Below are 21789 nucleotides of genomic sequence, written 5' to 3'. Positions count from 1 at the left end.
GGAGGTCTCTCCAGCTTGGAAATGGATATGAATCACAACACTGGCCTGGCAAGTTGGTGAGCAGACAGGGATCAAGCTCTGGACCCTGTAGTCATCAGCCCTGTGCACAAACCAGCTGAGCCATTCATACATTTATATATATATATTTCTTGTTTTGTTCTTTCTTTTGTTTTTGATGTATCCATTTTCCCCGTGGAGCAGATGGGCAGTGAAATCCCTTGAAATACAGAGACAGATGTTTGCCAACATTGAATAAGGGGGCTTTTCATTCTGCTAACGTGTACATTTTTACGCCGCCTTCCGTCTGACTGGAGGGACCTAAGAGCACTAAGCTAGCTGGCACGATTCAAAACACTGTGTTTGAATATATAGGAAGCATTCAGTAGATTTGAATGTATGTTATTTGAAGCAAAACCACATTGAAATGTATGTTATGTAAATGCCAAACTGCCACCAAATAACCTCAGATGCTTCTCAGGCAAGAACAATCCTGTGCACAACAGAGCCATGTTTTCAGCACCATGGACAAGTCACCAGGCAAACTTGCAAGAAAAAGGTATTTCCGCGTTGATGAAGTGGTCTATACCTATCTAACGTGGACCGCATTCACGTGTTGTGTCAGGACTGAAACTCATCCATGTTACCATACACCTTCCCTGTTTATTTCCAGAATATACAATTTCTTCTGCCAGCCCTAGCTGAGCGTCGCTTGAGTAGCCAGAGCCGTGCGTTGTGCACTAAACCCCGAGGGGCAACGTCACCCCCCCTGGCAGATCAGCTCCAGTCTTCCATCCCCTCCCATCACATCGCTTCAGAGGACGGCGAGATCGCATCCATTTTCACTTCAATTTGCAATGTTGAGCATAAGAAAAGCCGAACCTGCATTTTTTTTATTTTCCTTTGGTGTCCAAGAGGTGTCCCTGAAAGACGCGGGCATGCAAGCGGGCAAAGGGGCTTGTGAATAAAAAGAGCGAGAGAGAGAGAGAGAGAAAGAAAGGGTCATATAAAGTGGGGAGATTTCTTTGGCTGAATTAAGGATGGTTTGTGACAAAAGACATATCAGCAAGCCACAGCGACAGTAACTTAAGCTTATACCTCGCAAACGGTCTGTTTACTGTGGACCCTCTGAAGATATTTTAATCATGCCTGTGCGAAGAGGTCATGTTGCGCCGCAAAACACGTTTCTGGGCATTATTATACGCAAATTTGAAGGACAAAGTGAGTATTAATATTATGTTTTATTTTTAACGAAACTGTTCTGCTTATCAAATGCGTACATGTTCATAATATGTTATACAGTGGTAATAGTATAATAATTGCACATGTGATTCTTGTACAAGCGAAATCAGGATTATAACTGAAACATGAATGCTCATAATTTCGATTATATGCATGAATTAAACTTGCCTTGCATCGTTTACAACTATATATTAGATATGCTCATTTGCATTAGCTGCGATTGGGGATAGTAAAGACCACCACACTAAGTGGAGGTATAACTGAGCTTATCATAATGGTCAGAATTAATATATATAAAGTATCTTGGTAAATATGTGATTATGACTGTAACTTACGGACTATAGAAAATTAGTCTTGGGCTCACGTGGTATTTAAAAATAAAATCACTTTCACGGTATTGCATGCTTCTGTTTCATTGTGTGCTTTCCATATTGTCCAAATGGTATATAACTGATCCTTATGAAGCTCATTGAAACATATGATACACGTATCATTCGTATGGATGCGTTTAAATCGTACAAATGTACAAAATCTAAAAAAACTACATTCATCTGGTCTGTGAATCTAGCTGCAGACAGATACAAACACACGCACATACTAAATGTTGGACAAAATTATGTACAGCCTTGGCAAACAATGATGCATTGTAATAAAGGTGTGCAACGTATTTAATAATGAAAACAAATATGGACAAAGAACCCAAAGGAAACATGTTATATTTAAAACGTGTTGCAACTGTTCTTGTTTAGTTCAGTTTCCCCCGTGCCCATAAATACAAATCAAGGTTTTAATTACTTGGAAACCCACACTTTTAAATAAAAGCAGGTTAGTAGGCCTATAGAACTGATAAGTAAAGTATTTTATTATCTCAAGGGGTTATTTGCGTTGAACGGATCAAAATACTTCCTTGGGTTAATTAATTGGATGAATGGGCTTTTGCTTGGTAGAAGTCAAATAGAAAACCTCTTCCCATTTGGACATTGCATGATGTATATTGATTTATCTCTCTGTGTATCTACTTATTTATTTTCTATAAAGTTGGATTTAAACTGGGCATGTTGGTAAGAATCATAAAATTAGATGTAATGTTTGTATCTTGAAATCTAGGTAACAATAGTTCTTAATGGCTTTTTTATATTGTATATTGAAGACTTATTATGTAAACCACATAGATAACAGTGCTAACTTAGCTATACATATGCAGCTTTCTTCTGACAAATTAGAACAGTGTACTTAATCAATACTGTCTCTTTCTACAGATAAAAAATTCATAATTGCCAATGCGAGAGTACAGAACTGTGCGATCATCTACTGCAATGACGGATTTTGTGAGATGACTGGCTTTTCAAGACCAGATGTCATGCAGAAACCGTGCACCTGTGACTTTCTTCATGGCCAACACACCAAAAGACATGATATTGCCCAGGTTGCCCAGGCGTTACTTGGCTCAGAGGAAAGAAAGGTGGAAATAACATATCATCGAAAAGATGGTAAGTCTTTGTCTTCTGTTAATCTATGTTTTTTTGTTTTGTTATTTTTAAGCTAAGCAAATCCTTTATCATAAACAAATACTAATTTAAATCTTATAAAACAGCCACTGTAAAGCTCACATTAAATGTAAATGAATTTCTGTCTATCTGGGATCTAATGTGAGTGGAAAAAGTCCCTCAGGGAGAATTAAAATGTCTTTGGAAATATTTTCGATCTGCCTGTACTCTTGTGTCTTTAAAATCTACCTTCTCTTGTTGAGTGATTGCTTTCCAATGCTTAAACCTGCACAGTCACACGTACCCTTCTTTAGAGGTGGCTAGATATAGCATACTTGAAGTGTGCTTTTTGTTTTAGCATATATCCCTCTTACTGATAGACGTATTAGTGGAATATTGACAGATAAAAAAAAATATATTGTGTATATCCTCTCATAACTATATAGCATGGCATACTTTGAGAAATTAAACTGATAACATTACTTTAAAACACTAGTCAAATTAATGTGAAACGAATGCTACAGCTGCAGTCTGCACCCAGTATACCACAAAGTATTGTTGGAGTATTTAAAAAGTATTTAAAAAAGTCATTATTTTTCCGGTGACATATAAATTGAATTAGGTTTGGGGTAGGGGAAGGGGGGCAAAAGCAAGAGTACGCGTGCAGCCATTTGTTTCTACTAAATATTACATGGATGCAAAATCAGCACGGGTTTGATGTGACAGATTCATTGTTTGGGTGAATTACACCAGAGAACAGTGGTGAGGGAAAGTTGTTAACCAATGGTATCGTGTACCGAGTACACAAGGGGAAGAGTCTCCCTAGAACAATGATCTTTCTAAAGAAGAATAAAAAAAAAACTGCCATTGCATAACAGTGTAGGTGTAATGAGTGGCTTGGCAGGTAAACCACCATAAGGTCTAGCACTGCAATTTAATAAGACCTGGCACACACACGCGTGCAGTATTACTTACTTAATTCAATTATCAGTTCTGTTCATAAATATTAACAACAATTATATATATATAGATAGGTATAATAAAATGAAATACAGTTTGAGGTGTAGGTTGTCCTTATCAGTGCTTAATCTTTATCTACTCAAACTGCTGTGCGATGACGCATAGCTGCCAACTGAGAATACAGCCTTTTCAATTATAAATAAAATAAAAAAGCCATGAAGTAATTTACTTTTACACTTTAAAAGCAATATGAGCTGAATGGCTTTGTCCAGCTATGACATGCACTCTCTGTAACGTGTGAAGGAAATGTATTTTGACATGTTTTCCATTTAGATAAATGGGATTTCAGCTTGTATGGTTATTTCGAAAGAAGAATTAAAATAATTCAAAGGTACTATAAAATTGTCGACAATATTGATAGTTATACAATTCTTCACTTTTGATTTATTTATATCGGTATTCTTAGTGTTCATGTGGATATCCTTCCTAAATTAACTTTTGGTAACACAAGGGTAAATTTGGTCAAAATCTATTTAATATATATTTATTATTTTAAAAGTAAACTGTATTTTGCAACCCATGCTAATGCAAAATACCCCAGAGTTATCAATTTATCTTGTACTGTGTTGGATTCTTCTGTTATTCCCAGTCTGTGTGATGCTTATTTTCTTTGAAAATCTGTTCCTCGAAGAGGCTCCTCTATAAGGGATGCTTATTAGGAGAAATTATCCAGCCATTTGAGTCACAGTCTGTCTGGGCAGAGTTCCTGCAGGGTCCTAAAAAGAGTTAGTGAATTATGTTCATTACAGCTGCAACAAACTTGATGGGAAAATCCTATTGTTTCTAATTTCAGCTTGTGGTCACAGTATAGATGAAGTAATGTGCAATCGCAGCTCTTCTCTTTAGATTTGCAAGGCCGTTTACAGTCTGGACTACATCAGGTGGGCCACATATGTTAGGAGCCCTTAATCAATTGCAAGGCATTTATTTTAAAGCCAAGCATGTACACTGTAATCAGTGAACAGGGGCGTTGCTTTGCATATTTGTGATATGTTCAGTAGAAGATGATCTGCATGTTTAATCTACTAGTAACAAGTGTGGTTGTACGGAGGGAAACAAATAAATACATCTTTAAGTTCTCCAATCTGAAACATTTCAATTGAACATCGTTCAGTCCCCCAATTAGGTTCTGCTGCAATTATAGTCTCCAGTGTGCCTTCTATTTAGGAGGCAAATTAAAGGAATTGCACAGTCAGATATTGTCACTTCATGCACCTCACCTCGTTTGGTTGTTGTAACGACAAATGGGAATACTTTTATATGTATACATTTAAACCCTAAGTGAAGACAATACATACTATTATTTTGCCTACATGTTGCATATGTGTTTATTCGTATATCTGCATTGGACAGTTCATGAAATAAAGCAAAAGGCTCCTGCCGAAACTTAATGTTTTATATGAAAGCACTCAGAAGGTTAAAGTTTAACCTTCAATTGAAATGTGTCTGTTTAGAGAAAGACTTAAAGGAAAATTACTCTGAACAGCTGGACTCAGCACAGGGCCAGTGGCAACAGTCAGTCAAAAGGTCATTTCATGAACCAAAAATAAATCTGAAATACATCTCTTAAAGTAAAATGAACTGTTCTACAAATTCAATATATTAAACAAATAAAAACTTTTCCATTGGATTGCTAGCACATGTTACCAATTGACTTAATTCCCTATTTAGTGTAAGAAACAGCAGTAGATAATTGCACCAATGTAGTTTAACTTGTATTTTATTATGTTGCAACAATACACAACTCAGTTTAATCGGTACTGCTTCATTTTAATGGGCCTATTTAAAAGAATAAGAGAGAAATCAATTTTACACTTTCTAATCCAATTATTACACTCCCTTGTCTGCCTTCCCACATTGGCCTGAAGATTTTCGTTTCTATACTTCTCAGAAAAGACAGAAATCCACATGCTATATTTTACTGCTCAACTGCAGTGCTCACAAATAAATTTGTGACTCATGGCAAAGCAAGTGGATATAGATAATGTTACAAGATGAAGCCAAATCACCAAACACTGTGGGCAGTGGATGGCAACCTCTCAAATAATAAAGCATCCTAAAATTATATATATATATATATATATATATATATATATATATATATATATATATATATATATATATATATATATAGTGCATTTCAAAATATTCAGACCCTCTCTGTTTTCACATTTTTTTGCTTTAAAGCTTTCAGTCATGACACTGTGAAGTAGGAATGAATGTGTTGTAAGTAATTAGAGAATTAATATGAAATAAAAATGAAAAAGTCATGATTTGAGCCCTTTGGTGTGGCAACCCTAAATTTAGTGTTAAAATTACCTTAACAAGCCACTGAATTAGTTGAATGACCTGTGTGCAGAAATAGGGTTTCTCATGATTTCGGAATAAAAAACACCCATCTCTGTGAGGTAGTGAATTTCAAGCAAAGACTCAACCGTGAAGACCAAGGAGCTTTCAAAGCAAGTCAGGGATAACATTTTTCAAAAACACAGATCAGACGAAGGGTACAAAAAATATTGAAGTCTCTATCCCTGTGAGCACAGTCTATTCAATCATCTAGAAATGGAAGGTATATTGTTCCACTCAGACACTGCCTAGATCAGACCTTCCCTCCAAACTGAGCAGACGAACCAGGAGGAGAAAAAAATCAGTTTAATGCTTTTAAGTCTTGCATGTATTGAAAGTATGTTTTCTGATTATATTTTAATGTTATGGAAAATGTTGATGTAATGTTGATATTGGCCTGTCTTGTATCACTACACTATCCTGCATCAAAAGTATGGATGTTGAAATCAAAATGCACACTTCAGTTTTGGATTAAAGGAATATGTATGCATTTTGATGGAAATATGTATTCTATGTGCTGTGAATATGTATGATTTCTGTTGCAACCTGGTTCAATCTCTTGATAAAGATATTGTAGCGATCTGGGACTGTAATGTGAAGTGTAAGGGCAACAGTGTGTTCATTTGTGTCTTTCTGTCAGTTCTGTGTGTTGGGGGGTGGGGCAGATCGTTTGGGGATCTGAGTTGCTTGGAAAAGGGGAGGGTCGAACACGGCAGCCAGGGGTTAAATAGGGGTGCCCTGGTTTCCCTGGGCAGATTCAGAATTGGAGCAGATTTGTGCTGTGTCTGCAAACCCTGCACTTCCCTGCCAATAAAAATGTTCCTTTAAACTGATTATTTCTGGGTTGGTGTGAGCCAGTGAATCCAGGCAGGATTATATATATATTACTATTGTGTTTTGGATGAATGCAGTCAAATTGTAGATGTAATTAACAAAGGGTTAGTACCATATAGGCTAGATCATTGCTACAGAATTCAACAGTTCCTTGTGATGAAAGTTTAGAATTTACCATTAGGCCATTAGCAACCAGTGTGATAGCGGTATCGTTTCATTCTTGGCACATTTGGCTGTGGTTGCTGAAAAGCTAAGCTGTCTATGCATATGCTTAGAAATTTAAACAGAAGGGCAGTGAAGGCAGCATCATGACTGAAATTCTGTGTGTCTATACATTGTACATTGAAAAGCAAGAAAGGCTCTGGCCTGTTAGGCTGTTAGGAAATACTCACTTCTGCTCAGGTGAATCCATAACCTTGTTGCTGATGTATATTTACTCCCCTTTCATATCATTGTGAAATATGTTTTTTCCTTTGTCTCAAAATGTGTGTTATAGTAGGAAGGTGATAGTGAGTAGGAAACTTACAGTTCATAGTGACATTATAGAAAACCCTGCTACTTTTAAAGCTATGATGTTTATAGATAAAGAGGTAGACATATGGCATTTCTTAGTGTAAAGTTTCAAATAGGCATTCCTTCTGTTGAGCTGAAAGTCATCTGGCTTCCCAAATGAGTCGGGGAACCAGTGGGTTTGTAGGTAGGTGTTCTGTGTGAGAGCTGGATGATTGATCTTACAAGGATTGCATGCATTTTTTATTATTCTTGCCCTATTCAGTTACGTTTTTATGTAGCACAACACTCACGTGTTTTAACATGTGTTGTCAGTAGTATGTTAATCATAGAAAGAAAAGAAGAAGAAGAAAAGGACTAAACTTACAAGTTAACCTGTTAGTCAATGTGGGTTTTGAAGTGTTGAGATATAAACCCATTCATAGCCATTCATTTGCAGTTAGGACAATATAGTTATAGGTTCATAACCTTTGAAATGAAAAAGAAATGCAACTTTGAGTTAGAGCATTTTTTCAAGTTATTTAATTTCAGCAGATTATTCTAACTAAATTATTTAAAAGTAAATCAAGAAAGACATTACAATGTCCAATGTACATTTAATACCACTCAAGGGAGGTGTGTGTCGTTAATCAAGAAAATGTACTTTTTTTTTTTTTTTAGCTTTTTAATTAAACGGAGATTTCTGCCTGATGGAAAGCTTGTGTCCCAAATCTGGTGTTTGACTATCGATATGTTATTTTAGTGTCCTTAGCTGCTGCTTTATTCCCTTCGGAGTCATGCAATCTCAAAAGAAACTGCAAATGATGACAGCAAACTAAAATAAATATAATTACATACATTTATTGTGTAAATATATATTTATTCCTTGTACAATTTAATGTGATGCAACATGTATCTGAATCACATTACAATTTACAGTGTAATTTGCCAGGTTAACTCTCCAGTGTACCTAGAGGATGAATGGAATATGTCAGAGTTAGAAGCCAAAGAATACACCGCTACCGGTTTGTCTTCTTTACTTATACACTTTAAAAATGCAAGTAGGCAGTTGGACCCTAGGGTAATGTATACAATGTATCAGAGAAAGGTATCCAAATTTAAAGAGCTTTGGCTGTATAGCTGTATACCTTAGGACAGGGGTTTTCAAACATTTTAATCTGCGTACCCCATTCTAAATAATATAGTCCGCCACGTACCCCCATATGATATAGTCATATTATAGGCTATATATATATATATATATATATATATATATAGTACAATAATGCAATACAAACAAAACAATGACCTAATTATTTGAAACATTAAATGTAATCCTCTGTGCTGGTCTCAATCATTTCACACACAACCTAGTTTTTTAAAAAAGGTTAAAAAAGAGTTAAAAAAGGAGATCATGTATTTTTGTTGATAAAAAAAATATATGTAAAGAAAACTTTACTATACACACATAGCTAATCATTGTAATACGAAAAAACATTTTACATTCTTGTTGAGTAATGCAGGCCTACTGATGCTAATAAAAAATAAAAAAAGCTTACTTTATCAGTGTGATGGATGTCCCTGCTTGTTATCACACAAATCACTTATGGCACGGAAAATTGGAGACAGCTTTAGTCTCAAGTCATTGTCAGCATTTAATCTCTGTCCGTAATTGGTCTTGATCGCCATGAGGGCAGAGAATCCAGTCTCGCAAAGGTACGTGGTGGAGAAGGGTATCAGAAACTTTACAGCTCATTTTGACAGGTCCGGGTAATCTTCCATCCTTTGCACCCAAAAGTCTGCCAAGGGTTTGCACGCAAACTCTAATTTAAGGCCACCGTCAGCAGAGAGATCTAAAAGTTTCTCCTGCTCACGCATTGACAGATGAGGAATTGGGAGATATTCTGACACCTGAAATGGATTGTGTATCCAGGCGTTTGAATTTGAAAGTTGTATCCATTTTGGGAAAATATTTTCTAATTTGCTGTCCAAGTAGTTTCAAGTGCTCCACAATGTGAGCTTTCACACTCTCATGCAACTACATCTCGTTTGTATTGAAAATTCTTGCAGTGTTGGAAAGCAGTCAATTATATTGCTCTGTAAGCAGCTATCCTAAAAAAGCAGTTTCTTGATGAGTGATTGAATTTCGTCATGGATTTTAAAAACAGTGGTGCTTAAGCCCTGTAGGCCTAAATTAAGTTAATTCAGGGAAGAAAACATGTTGGATAAGTAGGCTAATCGCTGAAGCCAGGTAGCATCTAACAAGCAAGAGGACAACGCAAAAGGATGGTCGGTGAAAAAAAAACTTGAAGCTCGCTCTGCAGCTCAAAAAGTCGAGTTAATACTTTGCCACGGGACAGCCTGCAAACTTCAGTGTGCAGCAGTAGCGTTAAATGGGCACTTCCCATTTCATTACAAAGGGTACCAAATATCCTTGAATATAGAGGCCAAGTCTTGACAAAGTTAACAATTTTTCCTCCATTGTTTAATGTAGACTAAGTTGTCAGGCATTTGTTTGGCAGCAAGGGCCTCTCTGTGGATGCTGCAGTGCAGGTGGTGGCTTCTGTTGCTACAGCCTGTACACGTACCACAACTCCACTGTGTTTACCTGTCATTGATTTTGCTCCATCGGTGCAAATCCCTACACAGTGGGACCAGTCAATTCTTTGCTCACGCATGAAGTTATCAATCAATAAGAAAATGTCTTCTCCTGTTGTTCAGGTAGGCAAGTGACGACAAAAAAAATAATCTTCCTGCATGGTACTTTCGTACATATACCGAACATAAACCAAAAGATTAGCTAGGCTACCTACGTCTGTGGACTAGTCTTAGCTGCAGTGAATAATACTCACTACTTATAATGTGATTCACAATCTGGGAAAGGACATTTTCAGCCATATCCTCAATGTGGCGCGACACACTATTATTGGAGAGAGGAATGGTATCAAGTTTATTTTCAGCTTTTTCCCCGAACATGCACCTCACCATGTCTTTCGCAGCAGGCACAATTAAATCTTCTGCAACCGTGTGTGGTTTCCCTGTTTTAACCACTCGATAACTCACTAGATATGAAGCTCGAAGTGCATTTATATTTCCAATGCAAGAATTCCATTGCATAATTTTTTTGCTGGTTTTCAGCTCTTCCAGAGCCAATTTTTCTTTCAATTGGTTGTGTTTAGTTTCCAGATGCCGGCCAAGAAGAGATGCTTTAAGACTATTATTTGATAAAACTTCACACCATATGACACACTGAGGCTGAGGATATCCAGCGTCCCAGTCCATGTAAATCCAAGTTTAATGTAACTTTCATCATACTTCCGATTTTTGACACCCTTTCCTTGTCCTGCTCTGTCACGCACTTCGCAGTTTGAATTTGTAAATCGAGTGCGGCATCCTCTGCATTCTCACTGCTACAACCAGCAGTTTTAGTTGAATCAGCTGGAACTGTGGTCACACTGCTCTCCTGCTGATCCATATGTGTTCCATCCTTTGCCAATTTACCAGTCTTTAGCCAATGATCCATATTTTTACTCTTAAAAACTCTTTAACTTTCACATCAGGCCTGCAGTGCATAGCGGCTTGTAAAAAATAGATAAATTAATCTGCAAGGCAGAACTTCGGCTCATACCTTGTGTATTTTGAAATGAACCAATAATCGGATAATTGCAAAACCAAGACTTCTTGATTGGCTGGTACAAACACACAAAGAGGAGGGATTAGAGCTCCACCAAGTAGGCCTGCCCAGTTGTTAGGTGATAGTTTTGGCTTCTGTTAAAAACAGGGCTAATTGAATATGTAAATTAGCCGTGTGTGCACTGAAAATTGGTAGTCAGCATGCAATTGAAACATTAATCTCACATACCCCCTGAAGAGAGCTTGCGTACCCCTAGGGGTACCCCAGTTTGAAAACCGATGCCTTAGGATGTCTTGAGTGACATGCAAAACTCTTGCCTCTTTAACTGAGAACAATGACAATACAACCACCTTTGCAAAACAAAGACCACTGAGGAATGCCCAGAGCAGATGTATTTTGTAGTGGAGAGGACTGTGGAAACTTAGCTTCTAGATGGATCTTGATCTATCTCTATAGAAACCCAATATCCTGCAGTGTGCAGGCAACTATTTTATTTTCCGTTTCTATGACCAGGTGGAGGGTCAAGTTAAGGATAGATTTAGAGTTGAGGTTGTGGGGAGCCCTCCTCACTCTTTGAGATTTTGAGTCAACAATAGGCCCTGATCATGAACATCCAAAGATGCCCCTAGATCAGTGTTTCCCAGCCTTTTCAAGCCTGCATAACACCTACTAAACATAAAATGTAAATCCCCTTCCACCCACTCCATTATAAACTTTACAACAAAACTTTGAGTGAGAATTCTGCCTTCGTCTTGATGTATAGAGTTGTGTAATTTACTTAATGTTTTCTTTTTCTCATGTATCTTTAGCAAAATCCTGTGGAATCCCCAAATTTGAAGTACGTTTTATGCGTTTTCATTGGGGACAGATATCCTACTGATGTAATACAATGGTGAATAGTGCAAGATCTGTTCATAGTTTCTGAATAAATTAATTGTTAGGCTAATTAATTTGCATATCTGTATTAACTGAAAATGTTGAGGTTTATGAAATACCCAAAATTAGAACTAAGTATTCAAATGAATGTAGGATCGGCCAAGGTTTACATTTAGGTTGTTTAGAGAGCAATGTTTGGCATAATTTTGCTAAATTATATTGGCAGTATAGTAGCAGAGCCGGGACATTAGTCTTTACATCTACAGCATACTGTATGACTCCACATTCCTGTGGTACTCAGTCAATGGCCATTTGTGGATGTGATGCCAATGATTAAAAGCACTCTCATTGAACCATCTATGAGAGCCTTGACAAAATGTGGAGATGGGGTGTGCTGCAACTTTGGCTGCTGGATCACAGATATGGTAGTTATAATTGTAATAATTGAACCTAGAATTGTCCCTGTATATATATGCTAGCAAGATGTACATTTTTCATTTTTAATAACTCACTGTCACTAAAATATCAACACAATGTACAAATACAGCATATAATACATATATTTTTTCTTTATGCCAGCATATTCCTTTATAGTGCATTTTCCTTAAACACTAAGATATGGTGGGCAATTATCTGAAGCACAGCATAACATTGCCATGGCAACAGAAACCCAGCAGCAAATATAGAATCATATTCTCCTCTTGTCTAATTCATGGGCACAAAGTATTCTTCCTTTTCAAGGTGAGGACCTTATCGGAGTCATGCTGCATGCTATTCTTCTCTAAATGAAAGGAGAGTTTAACCTCCCTCATGGGTTCCATGCAGTGATGTTGCTATTTTTCTCCATTAAACTTTAAAAACCCTAGCCTCTCTTCTGAAATCCCAGAAGAACCTCTCATTTACTGCTTGAAACCTGGGGTTATCAGAGTTTAATAAAATATGATTAATATTTTACAAAGTGTTGGTATTATTATTATTATTATTATTATTATTATTATTATTGTTTTTATTATTATTGTTGTTGTAATAAAACACTCATTTGTATGCAGTAATAAGTAAAGATATATATATATATATATATATATATATATATACACACTCACCTAAAGGATTATTAGGAACACCATACTAATACTGTGTTTGACCCCCTTTCGCCTTCAGAACTGCCTTAATTCTACGTGGCATTGATTCAACAAGGTGCTGAAAGCATTCTTTAGAAATGTTGGCCCATATTGATAGCATAGCATCTTGCAGTTGATGGATAGAGGGATAGAGATAAAATAAATTACACTATATATATATATATATATATATATATATATATATATATATATATACACACACATATATATAGTGTAATTTATTTTATCTCTATCCCTAGAACCTAAATCTCTAATATCGTATTGCTTAGCTGTGGTCTACAATGTCAGGACAGGTTTATATGCTTTCTCGTGTTCTTGAAATTTTGTATCAGTGCAGGAAGCTTTCAAAAACTGTTATGAATCATTATGCAATATATATTTTCCTACTCCATTCATACTGTAATAATGTTAATTAACAGTAGCAAATAGTGTTTATGACATTTTATTAATTAGTGCAAATAAGTTTACGCTAGGTTATGCCTGGTATACTACGTAAATATGTACTTAATCTATGTATTAATGTATACTATTGCATATATCAATAATATTTCAACATTACAAATAAGTCTTTCTTCATTTCTATTTCAATATTGGAACATTAACAACAACAAAACCTGCTGCAGAATATTACATAGAATAATACATTTGCTGAGATAATATTTTCCTCTTCATAATATCCATCCAATTATTTCAATAGTGCTGTTAAAAAAAATGTCTATGTTACATGATGGTGTGGGAAGGTGCTATAATACATGACATCACAAAAGTACATTCTTAGGTACGAACATCACATGTGCTTTGCTGCAGTGTGTATGACTGACAGTTAAATTCCCAAATTGTTTCATACTACCATGGATAGAAAAGGGTTTAGCCTAAGTAGAGATACATGAGCATAGTGTCATAAGTCAATCACAGGTCAGATGTAATGAGGTTGGGCTACAACTGATTAAAAATGAATGCTGGGTGCCCTTTCTTGTTCAAAGCTGCATTAGTGAGGGAGAGGAGCTAACATGGCCTAGAGGTAGAAAACAAAGGGGAAAAGCCAACATTTATTCCCAGGGAGTTGATGGCTGACACAATGGTGACTGTAAAATGTCTTGCACAAAATTGTAAAATATCAGATTGCTTAAAAATAATCGCTTGGAGTTGTTTTCTTGCTTTAATCCATGACTATGGTGTTATTTAAATTGAGTATAATCTATATTCTGCTGCATATTCCTTATTTTGTATAGTTTATGTAAGGAAAATGTAAAACGAACAGAAAATACTTGACTATATAGGCTACAAGTGCATGTATAACATAGGGCCTATATATACCTCAATGGTTCCATGACTATTTGGGAACCTGCAAGTCTGGAAAATACTTCTAATGGTTTTCTTTGTGTCTAAATGGACTAACTAATACTGTTTTACTGTTATCTGAGGCCCAGCTGTTTTAAGAAGAGGGGTTTAGTTTCTGTAGTTGGAACTGAAGAAGGATTGCTTTTGGCAGAAGCTGGTCGGCTACTGGAAACCAAAAGGTCTTGTGCAGCAAACTGTAAGGCTTTAGTGTCTTTCCTTGACTTGCTATTAAATTGTCTTAAATATTTGCTGTACCATGTACTGTAGGAAATTGCCACTTGAACCATTATATTGTATGTATTCTTACCATCGCTGACAGTCTTATATACATTTATCCTCTATTAGCCTTTTCTTGATATTTCCGATGAACTATGGATCATGAGAAACAAACTTAAAATTTTGGATGGCATCTATCTTAGTTTTCAAAATATAGTTTTAAACTATAGTTTTGGATTGTTGGAAAAAAGGCTGCATACTGACTCTTATAATACTTATTTTGTGAGAGTGAAATAATGAGATGGTTTTGTTTGTTTTGTTTTGAAGGCAATTTGTATAAGTAATTTTGAACAGGCTAAAGCATTAAGAAATATGTACAGAACTAAAACCAGTAAATGCTCCCTCAGTGAGCCGCCTTACGCAGAAGAAAGCTGTGTTTGGGTTACAAAGGGCAGGGAAAGACTTGATGAGTTGCATTGTTTTAATTATTGATAGTGGAAATAGAATCTAATGAAATTTCCATCATCTTGAAACTGGAACTGATCTCTATGTGCAGTATCTATTTATATGTGCACCAGACCAATTGTTTAACTTTGCTGATGGAGGAAAGCAGTGAAACACTTTCTACAAGTTATACAGGCCTCCATATTTATTCAGACCCTGGCTGAGGTGTAACTAAGTTAATTGAGCAAGAACATGCAAGTGTATACTCTGTATTTTACAATGCAAATACATAAAAAGGATAAATAACTATCTCTGTGCATATTCTATGCATTAATGTGTCTGCAGCACAAAAAACGAATCTGACATTTACAGAAATCGTGTAGGTCTTAAGATTCAGGTTGACCCAACATATAGAGGGCAGGGAAAAGATGAAAGGATATTGACAAAGAGGTTTTGGTTTGTCTGTTTGTTTGTTTTTATAATAATGCCTAAATTATAAGAATGCCTATGTCTGAATGCCTATACTTTAAGGCCATTTTCATGGGTGTGATGGAGGAAGCAATAGACAAACAGACTTAATTGTGTGACAGTTTGTTGGAATTTACAACTCTTAGGTGGGTTGATATTTTAATTTAATCCAGGATTAGTCAGACATTTTGGAGGTGGGTTATGACAGTACACCCTGTGTGAATGTTACCACTCAGCTGATTGGGATGTTGTCATTGAAAATCATATCCTTAATGTCAGCCAGAACCTAATTTGTTTGAGTTGGTCATTATCGAATTATTCAAATCTCAGAAATACAATTAAAGTATTCCAAAATTTCTCCTACCCACCTGAATTGAAAAATATGAATAAATACTCATGAAAGATATATTTTAAATGTAATGTTCTTTTATTAATAAAACTACACTTTTTTTTTCACATTCATATGTAGCATTTTAATATAACCCATCTTCAAAGTTAATGTGTCTGTATGTATTTATACTATACACTCACCTAAAGGATTATTAGGAACACCTGTTCAATTTCTCATTAATGCAATTATCTAACCAACCAATCACATGGCAGTTGCTTCAATGCATTTAGGGGTGTGGTCCTGGTCAAGACAATCTCCTGAACTCCAAACTGAATGTCTGAATGGGAAAGAAAGGTGATTTAAGCAATTTTGAGCGTGGCATGGTTGTTGGTGCCAGACGGGCCGGTCTGAGTATTTCACAATCTGCTCAGTTACTGGGATTTTCACGCACAACCATTTCTAGGGTTTACAAAGAATGGTGTGAAAAGGGAAAAACATCCAGTAAGCGGCAGTCCTGTGGGCAAAAATGCCTTGTTGATGCTAGAGGTCAGAGGAGAATGGGCCGACTGATTCAAGCTGATAGAAGAGCAACTTTGACTGAAATAACCACTCGTTACAACCGAGGTATGCAGCAAAGAATTTGTGAAGCCACAACACGTACAACCTTGAGGCGGATGGGCTACAACAGCAGAAGACCCCACCGGGTACCACTCATCTCCACTACAAATAGGAAAAAGAGGCTACAATTTGCACAAGCTCACCAAAATTGGACAGTTGAAGACTGGAAAAATGTTGCCTGGTCTGATGAGTCTCGATTTCTGTTGAGACATTCAGATGGTAGAGTCAGAATTTGGCGTAAACGGAATGAGAACATGGATCCATCATGCCTTGTTACCACTGTGCAGGCTGGTGGTGGTGGTGGTGTAATGGTGTGGGGGATGTTTTCTTGGCACACTTTAGGCCCCTTAGTGCCAATTGGGCATCGTTTAAATGCCACGGCCTACCTGAGCATTGTTTCTGACCATGTCCATCCCTTTATGACCACCATGTACCCATCCTCTGATGGCTACTTCCAGCAGGATAATGCACCATGTCACAAAGGTCGAATCATTTCAAATTGGTTTCTTGAACATGACAATGAGTTCACTGTACTAAACTGGCCCCCACAGTCACCAGATCTCAACCCAATAGAGCATCTTTGGGATGTGGTGGAACGGGAGCTACGTGCCCTGGATGTGCATCCCACAAATCTCCATCAACTGCAAGATGCTATCCTATCAATATGGGCCAACATTTCTAAAGAATGCTTTCAGCACCTTGTTGAATCAATGCCACGTAGAATTAAGGCAGTTCTGAAGGCGAAAGGGGGTCAAACACAGTATTAGTATGGTGTTCCTAATAATCTTTTAGGTGAGTGTATATAAAGTAATAATTAACAGTGTGACACAAACCTGTTTGCTTGTTATTTGATTTCTGATTAGCTAGTAGATTAGTTAGTAAATTGACATTCTGTTTAAATAGTAAGTAACATCTCACTGAAAGAGAGATGTGATATTTCCTATTTTGTGATTGGAGGACAAAAAGTGATTGATATGTGTTACAACCAATGTTAAGGTTTATGGAGTTCTGCCTTTAAGGCCAGGAAATGTACAACTGTCACAGTTATTTTGAAATGAAAAATGGCAAGCTGTCATTTCTGCACGCGTTTCAACTGAGAAAGGTTGATCTCAGAACTTGGAAAACTATAAATGTCTCAAGCGAGCAGTACAGAAATAGTAGACTCTATTTTTGTGTGGCCATAGATTATGTAGCCCAGTGGGATTCTCCTGGAATTGTATTAATCTCTGTAAGGAAAGAAATTGCTGATTTGGCAGTTACAGTATATTTCATTTTAATTCCCATGCTCATTGGTTAAAGCTCCCTGAAATTAATATTTTTTCCCCATGCTTTGCTCTAAGGCTAAGCAGTAATGAAGGGAATTGTAAAGCTGATACAAGTATTTTTATTCACAACATGTGGCTTTGCAAAAATTACAATTTACAAGACTTACATTTCCAAACAAAAGTCACCCAATAAGGTAGTAAAGCTTAAAAGATTAATTTAAATGTCAACTTAATTTAATTTGAATCTATCTATTCCCCAGTAGTTAACAAATACATATAAACAAGACTATTATTATTAAATATTCACAAACTGCCTCCGATATGGAGTATTCTGTGTGTCTGCTTACGAAATCTAACTGAATGCAATTTTGACTTATTTTTGAGAAAAGCTTTTATCAGAAACTTACGTGTAATCTGAGCAGAACAACAAAGAGGATGTGAAGCTGAGTAGAAAATGTTTAATCAATAAAACCTTAATTCTTTAAGGCCTTGAATTTGACATTCACTGTGACCAAGGTAGATCTGTGTTTGGAGGAACCTTGTGTGCCCTTCTTAGTTTATATGCAGGGTGGGTGTTTTGTCAGTACAGCTTATCAAAACTTCTGATTCACTGGCACAAACATAGCAGAGATAAAAGATGTGTGCAGCTGAATAATAGACCATTATGATTCCAATTATGTACAGTGCAAGATGAACCAATATATACTTCCCTCTGATACTGTCTCTCTTCAAATGACACTGAAGAGGATGATGTATCATAATGAGTGATCCTCTGATTAAAATCAGAATTAATGAACAGCCGTGTTGTGTTTGTGTAAGTTATTTCAAGGGCTCTGTGCATGCAGTATAGGCCTGTGTGTCGCACCACAATGTTTGTGTGTGGGTCCAAACTCTGCTGCAGCTGTGCCAATTAAAGGTATAATTCAATTAAATATGTTGCTTGACCTATATGGGAAAGTTCCATATCCTGTATTGCAGCTCATGCACAAATATGTTAGAAATACAGTAACTTCTGTATTGTTAATTATGTAGTTTCTTCATGTGGTGCATCATTAGATCTATATTAAAGGTAAAGTCACTATTATTATTGTTTTACCTAAGAGATTGAGCTTTGATTGATTTTTTAATTATCTACAACAAATAACACATGAGACGACACACCTGGAACACCAATCCTTCAGCCACATTTAAAATACAGTCTGGGATTGCATTTACAAATCGGATTAGGTTTACAAATAAAAATCGCAGACAAAACAATCAATAATTGTATGATCCCAATTGTCTGTCTTTGCCAGCCATTTTCAAAAAAGTTTGGCAGACAGCAAATAGACGAAAACCTCAATAAACATAAATTGTATTAAAGGGAATAAAGACTGCAAAGTGCACATCCCTAATCTAATTAACTAAGCATACATGTAATACAAATGTATTTCAATCTGGAATGTTATTTTCTAGAATGTCCCTTAGTTTCACAAGTCTAGGCAAACTTCTGTATACAATTATATATATGTACAGTTAAGATCCATCCACAGTTAATTATTTTCAATATACCTTCCTTTAATCCGTGCTTGGCATGGATGTTTTGATCTTGGCAGCTTTACTGTCCATTGATGAATAACATCAGTATACTGAATTAGTAATTTAATGATTACATGCAGGTGATTACTTACTTTGAAAAAGTATATGGCATATATAAAACAAACAAATATGTGTATTTATGATACTTCAAATAGTGCTGCCTGAATTAATATCTGTGATTTATGAACTACCTGCAACCAAATGAGCAGGATGCTCTCATGCCATTTGTAACCTTCCTTTGTTATACATCAGGCCGTGCATCCTTAATTATCTCAATTAAAATAAATTAGCCCAAGACTGACTACCTTTAATATATTCACATGCTGGTAAATAGCCAAACAATAATATCTATAACATGTTGCTCCAAATGAATCGCAACCGTATTTTATAACCAGTAAATACATTTAAATAAATACATAGGCAAAATTAAGTTTAAGTGGTTCCATCGTTAATGTCCATGCAGAAAAGCCTCAAGCAAAGAATAGCCATGTTTTCTACAATCAACTCTGTTATCTTACCATTTACCAGGTCAAGTGGTCTATATATACAGGCCAAAAAGTTCAATTTTAGTTTCGTCAGACAACAAAAGTTTTTGCCACTTGGCTACAGAATCTGTTGATCGGTTTTTTTTTGCATACTTCAAACAGGAAACAAGGTGTGTTTTCTTGACTACCATTCAGGCCAGATTTGTGGAGTAATTTGGACATTGTCACATGACTAGTCTTGGCCATAAATGCCTATAGCCCTTTTCAAAATTGCCATTGTTCTCTCTGATGAAATGGACAACCAGTTTGGAGGGACGGAAAGATCTAGGCGGTACCATACACCTCCCACTTCTTAATAATCTTGACTGTGAAGGGGTATTCAAGGCCATTGATATTTTTTTATACCCATCCCCTGATCTCTGTCTTTCAACAACTTGAAACAACCAGCTCCTTGGTGCTCATGAATGATTCTTTGCTTTGAAATGCACTACCCAGCAGAAGAAACCTACAGGAACTGCTGAATTTATCCTGAAACCATGTGAAGCACTACAATTTAAAACAGGTGGAGGCAATTTAACTTGATTTGTGATTGGGTATTTGCTTACACCTGAACTAATTTAGGATTGCTATTACAAGGTGGGTGGACACTTATCCAACCAAGCTATTTCACTTTTATTTTTAATTCATTTTCCACAAATGTCTAGCATATTGTTTTCACTTGGAAGTTGTAGGGTAGGATTTGTAGAAAATGAAAGAAAAATAACTTAAATGCAGTTTAATTCCAAGCTGTATAATATTCTAAAGAAGGTTCTTTAGAAATGTTGGCCCATATTGATAGGATAGCATCTTGCAGTTGATGGAGATTTGTGGGATGCACATCCAGGGCACGAAGCTCCCGTTCCACCACATCCCAAAGATGCTCTATTGGGTTGAGATCTGGTGACTGTGGGGGCCAGTTTAGTACAGTGAACTCATTGTCATGTTCAAGAAACCAATTTGAAATGATTTGACCTTTGTGACATGGTGCATTATCCTGCTGGAAGTAGCCATCAGAGGATGGGTACATGGTGGTCATAAAGGGATGGACATGGTCAGAAACAATGCTCAGGTAGGCCGTGGCATTTAAACGAAGCCCAATTGGCACTAAGGGGCCTAAAGTGTGCCAAGAAAACATCCCCCACACCATTACACCACCACCACCAGCCTGCACAGTGGTAACAAGGCATGATGGATCCATGTTCTCATTCTGTTTACGCCAAATTCTGACTCTACCATCTGAATGTCTCAACAGAAATCGAGACTCATCAGACCAGGCAACATTTTTCCAGTCTTCAACTGTCCAATTTTGGTGAGCTTGTGCAAATTGTAGTCTCTTTTTCCTATTTGTAGTGGAGATGAGTGGTACCCGGTGGGGTCTTCTGCTGTTGTAGCCCATCCGCCTCAAGGTTGTACGTGTTGTGGCTTCACAAATTCTTTGCTGCATACCTCGGTTGTAACGAGTGGTTATTTCAGTCAAAGTTGCTCTTCTATCAGCTTGAATCAGTCGGCCCATTCTCCTCTGACCTCTAGCATCAACAAGGCATTTTCACCCACAGGACTGCCGCATACTGGATGTTTTTCCCTTTTCACACCATTCTTTGTAAACCCTAGAAATGGTTGTGCATGAAAATCCCAGTAACTGAGCAGATTGTGAAATACTCAGACCGGCCCGTCTGGCACCAACAACCATGCCGCGCTCAAAATTGCTTAAATCACCTTTCTTTCCCATTCAGACATTCAGTTTGGAGTTCAGGAGATTGTCTTGACCAGGACCACACCCCTAAATGCATTGAAGCAACTGCCATGTGATTGGTTGGTTAGATAATTGCATTCATGAGAAATTGAACAGGTGTTCCTAATAATCCTTTAGGTGAGTGTATATATATATATATATATATATATATATATATATATATATCCACCGATCAGCCATAACA

The 21789-nt window shown here is 36.7% G+C and overlaps 1 protein-coding gene across 1 annotated transcript in view; it reads left to right on the top strand.

The window, feature by feature from the left end:
* The first annotated feature begins 818 nt into the window (after positions 1 to 818).
* Positions 819 to 21789, top strand: part of kcnh7b (potassium channel, voltage gated eag related subfamily H, member 7b) — an 81388-nt gene continuing 60417 nt past the window's right edge. The window contains exons 1-2 of the mRNA XM_066687947.1: positions 819 to 1218; positions 2499 to 2729. Of these exons, the coding sequence (XP_066544044.1) occupies positions 1143 to 1218; positions 2499 to 2729 (307 nt within the window). The 5' untranslated portion in view covers positions 819 to 1142. The remainder of the gene's footprint in view (positions 1219 to 2498; positions 2730 to 21789) is intronic.

This window comes from Amia ocellicauda, chromosome 16 (assembly GCF_036373705.1).
Source record: "Amia ocellicauda isolate fAmiCal2 chromosome 16, fAmiCal2.hap1, whole genome shotgun sequence".
Lineage (NCBI taxonomy): Eukaryota > Metazoa > Chordata > Actinopteri > Amiiformes > Amiidae > Amia > Amia ocellicauda.
The sequence above is the reverse complement of the archived record's forward strand: the minus strand, read 5'-3'. Positions and strand labels throughout refer to the sequence as shown.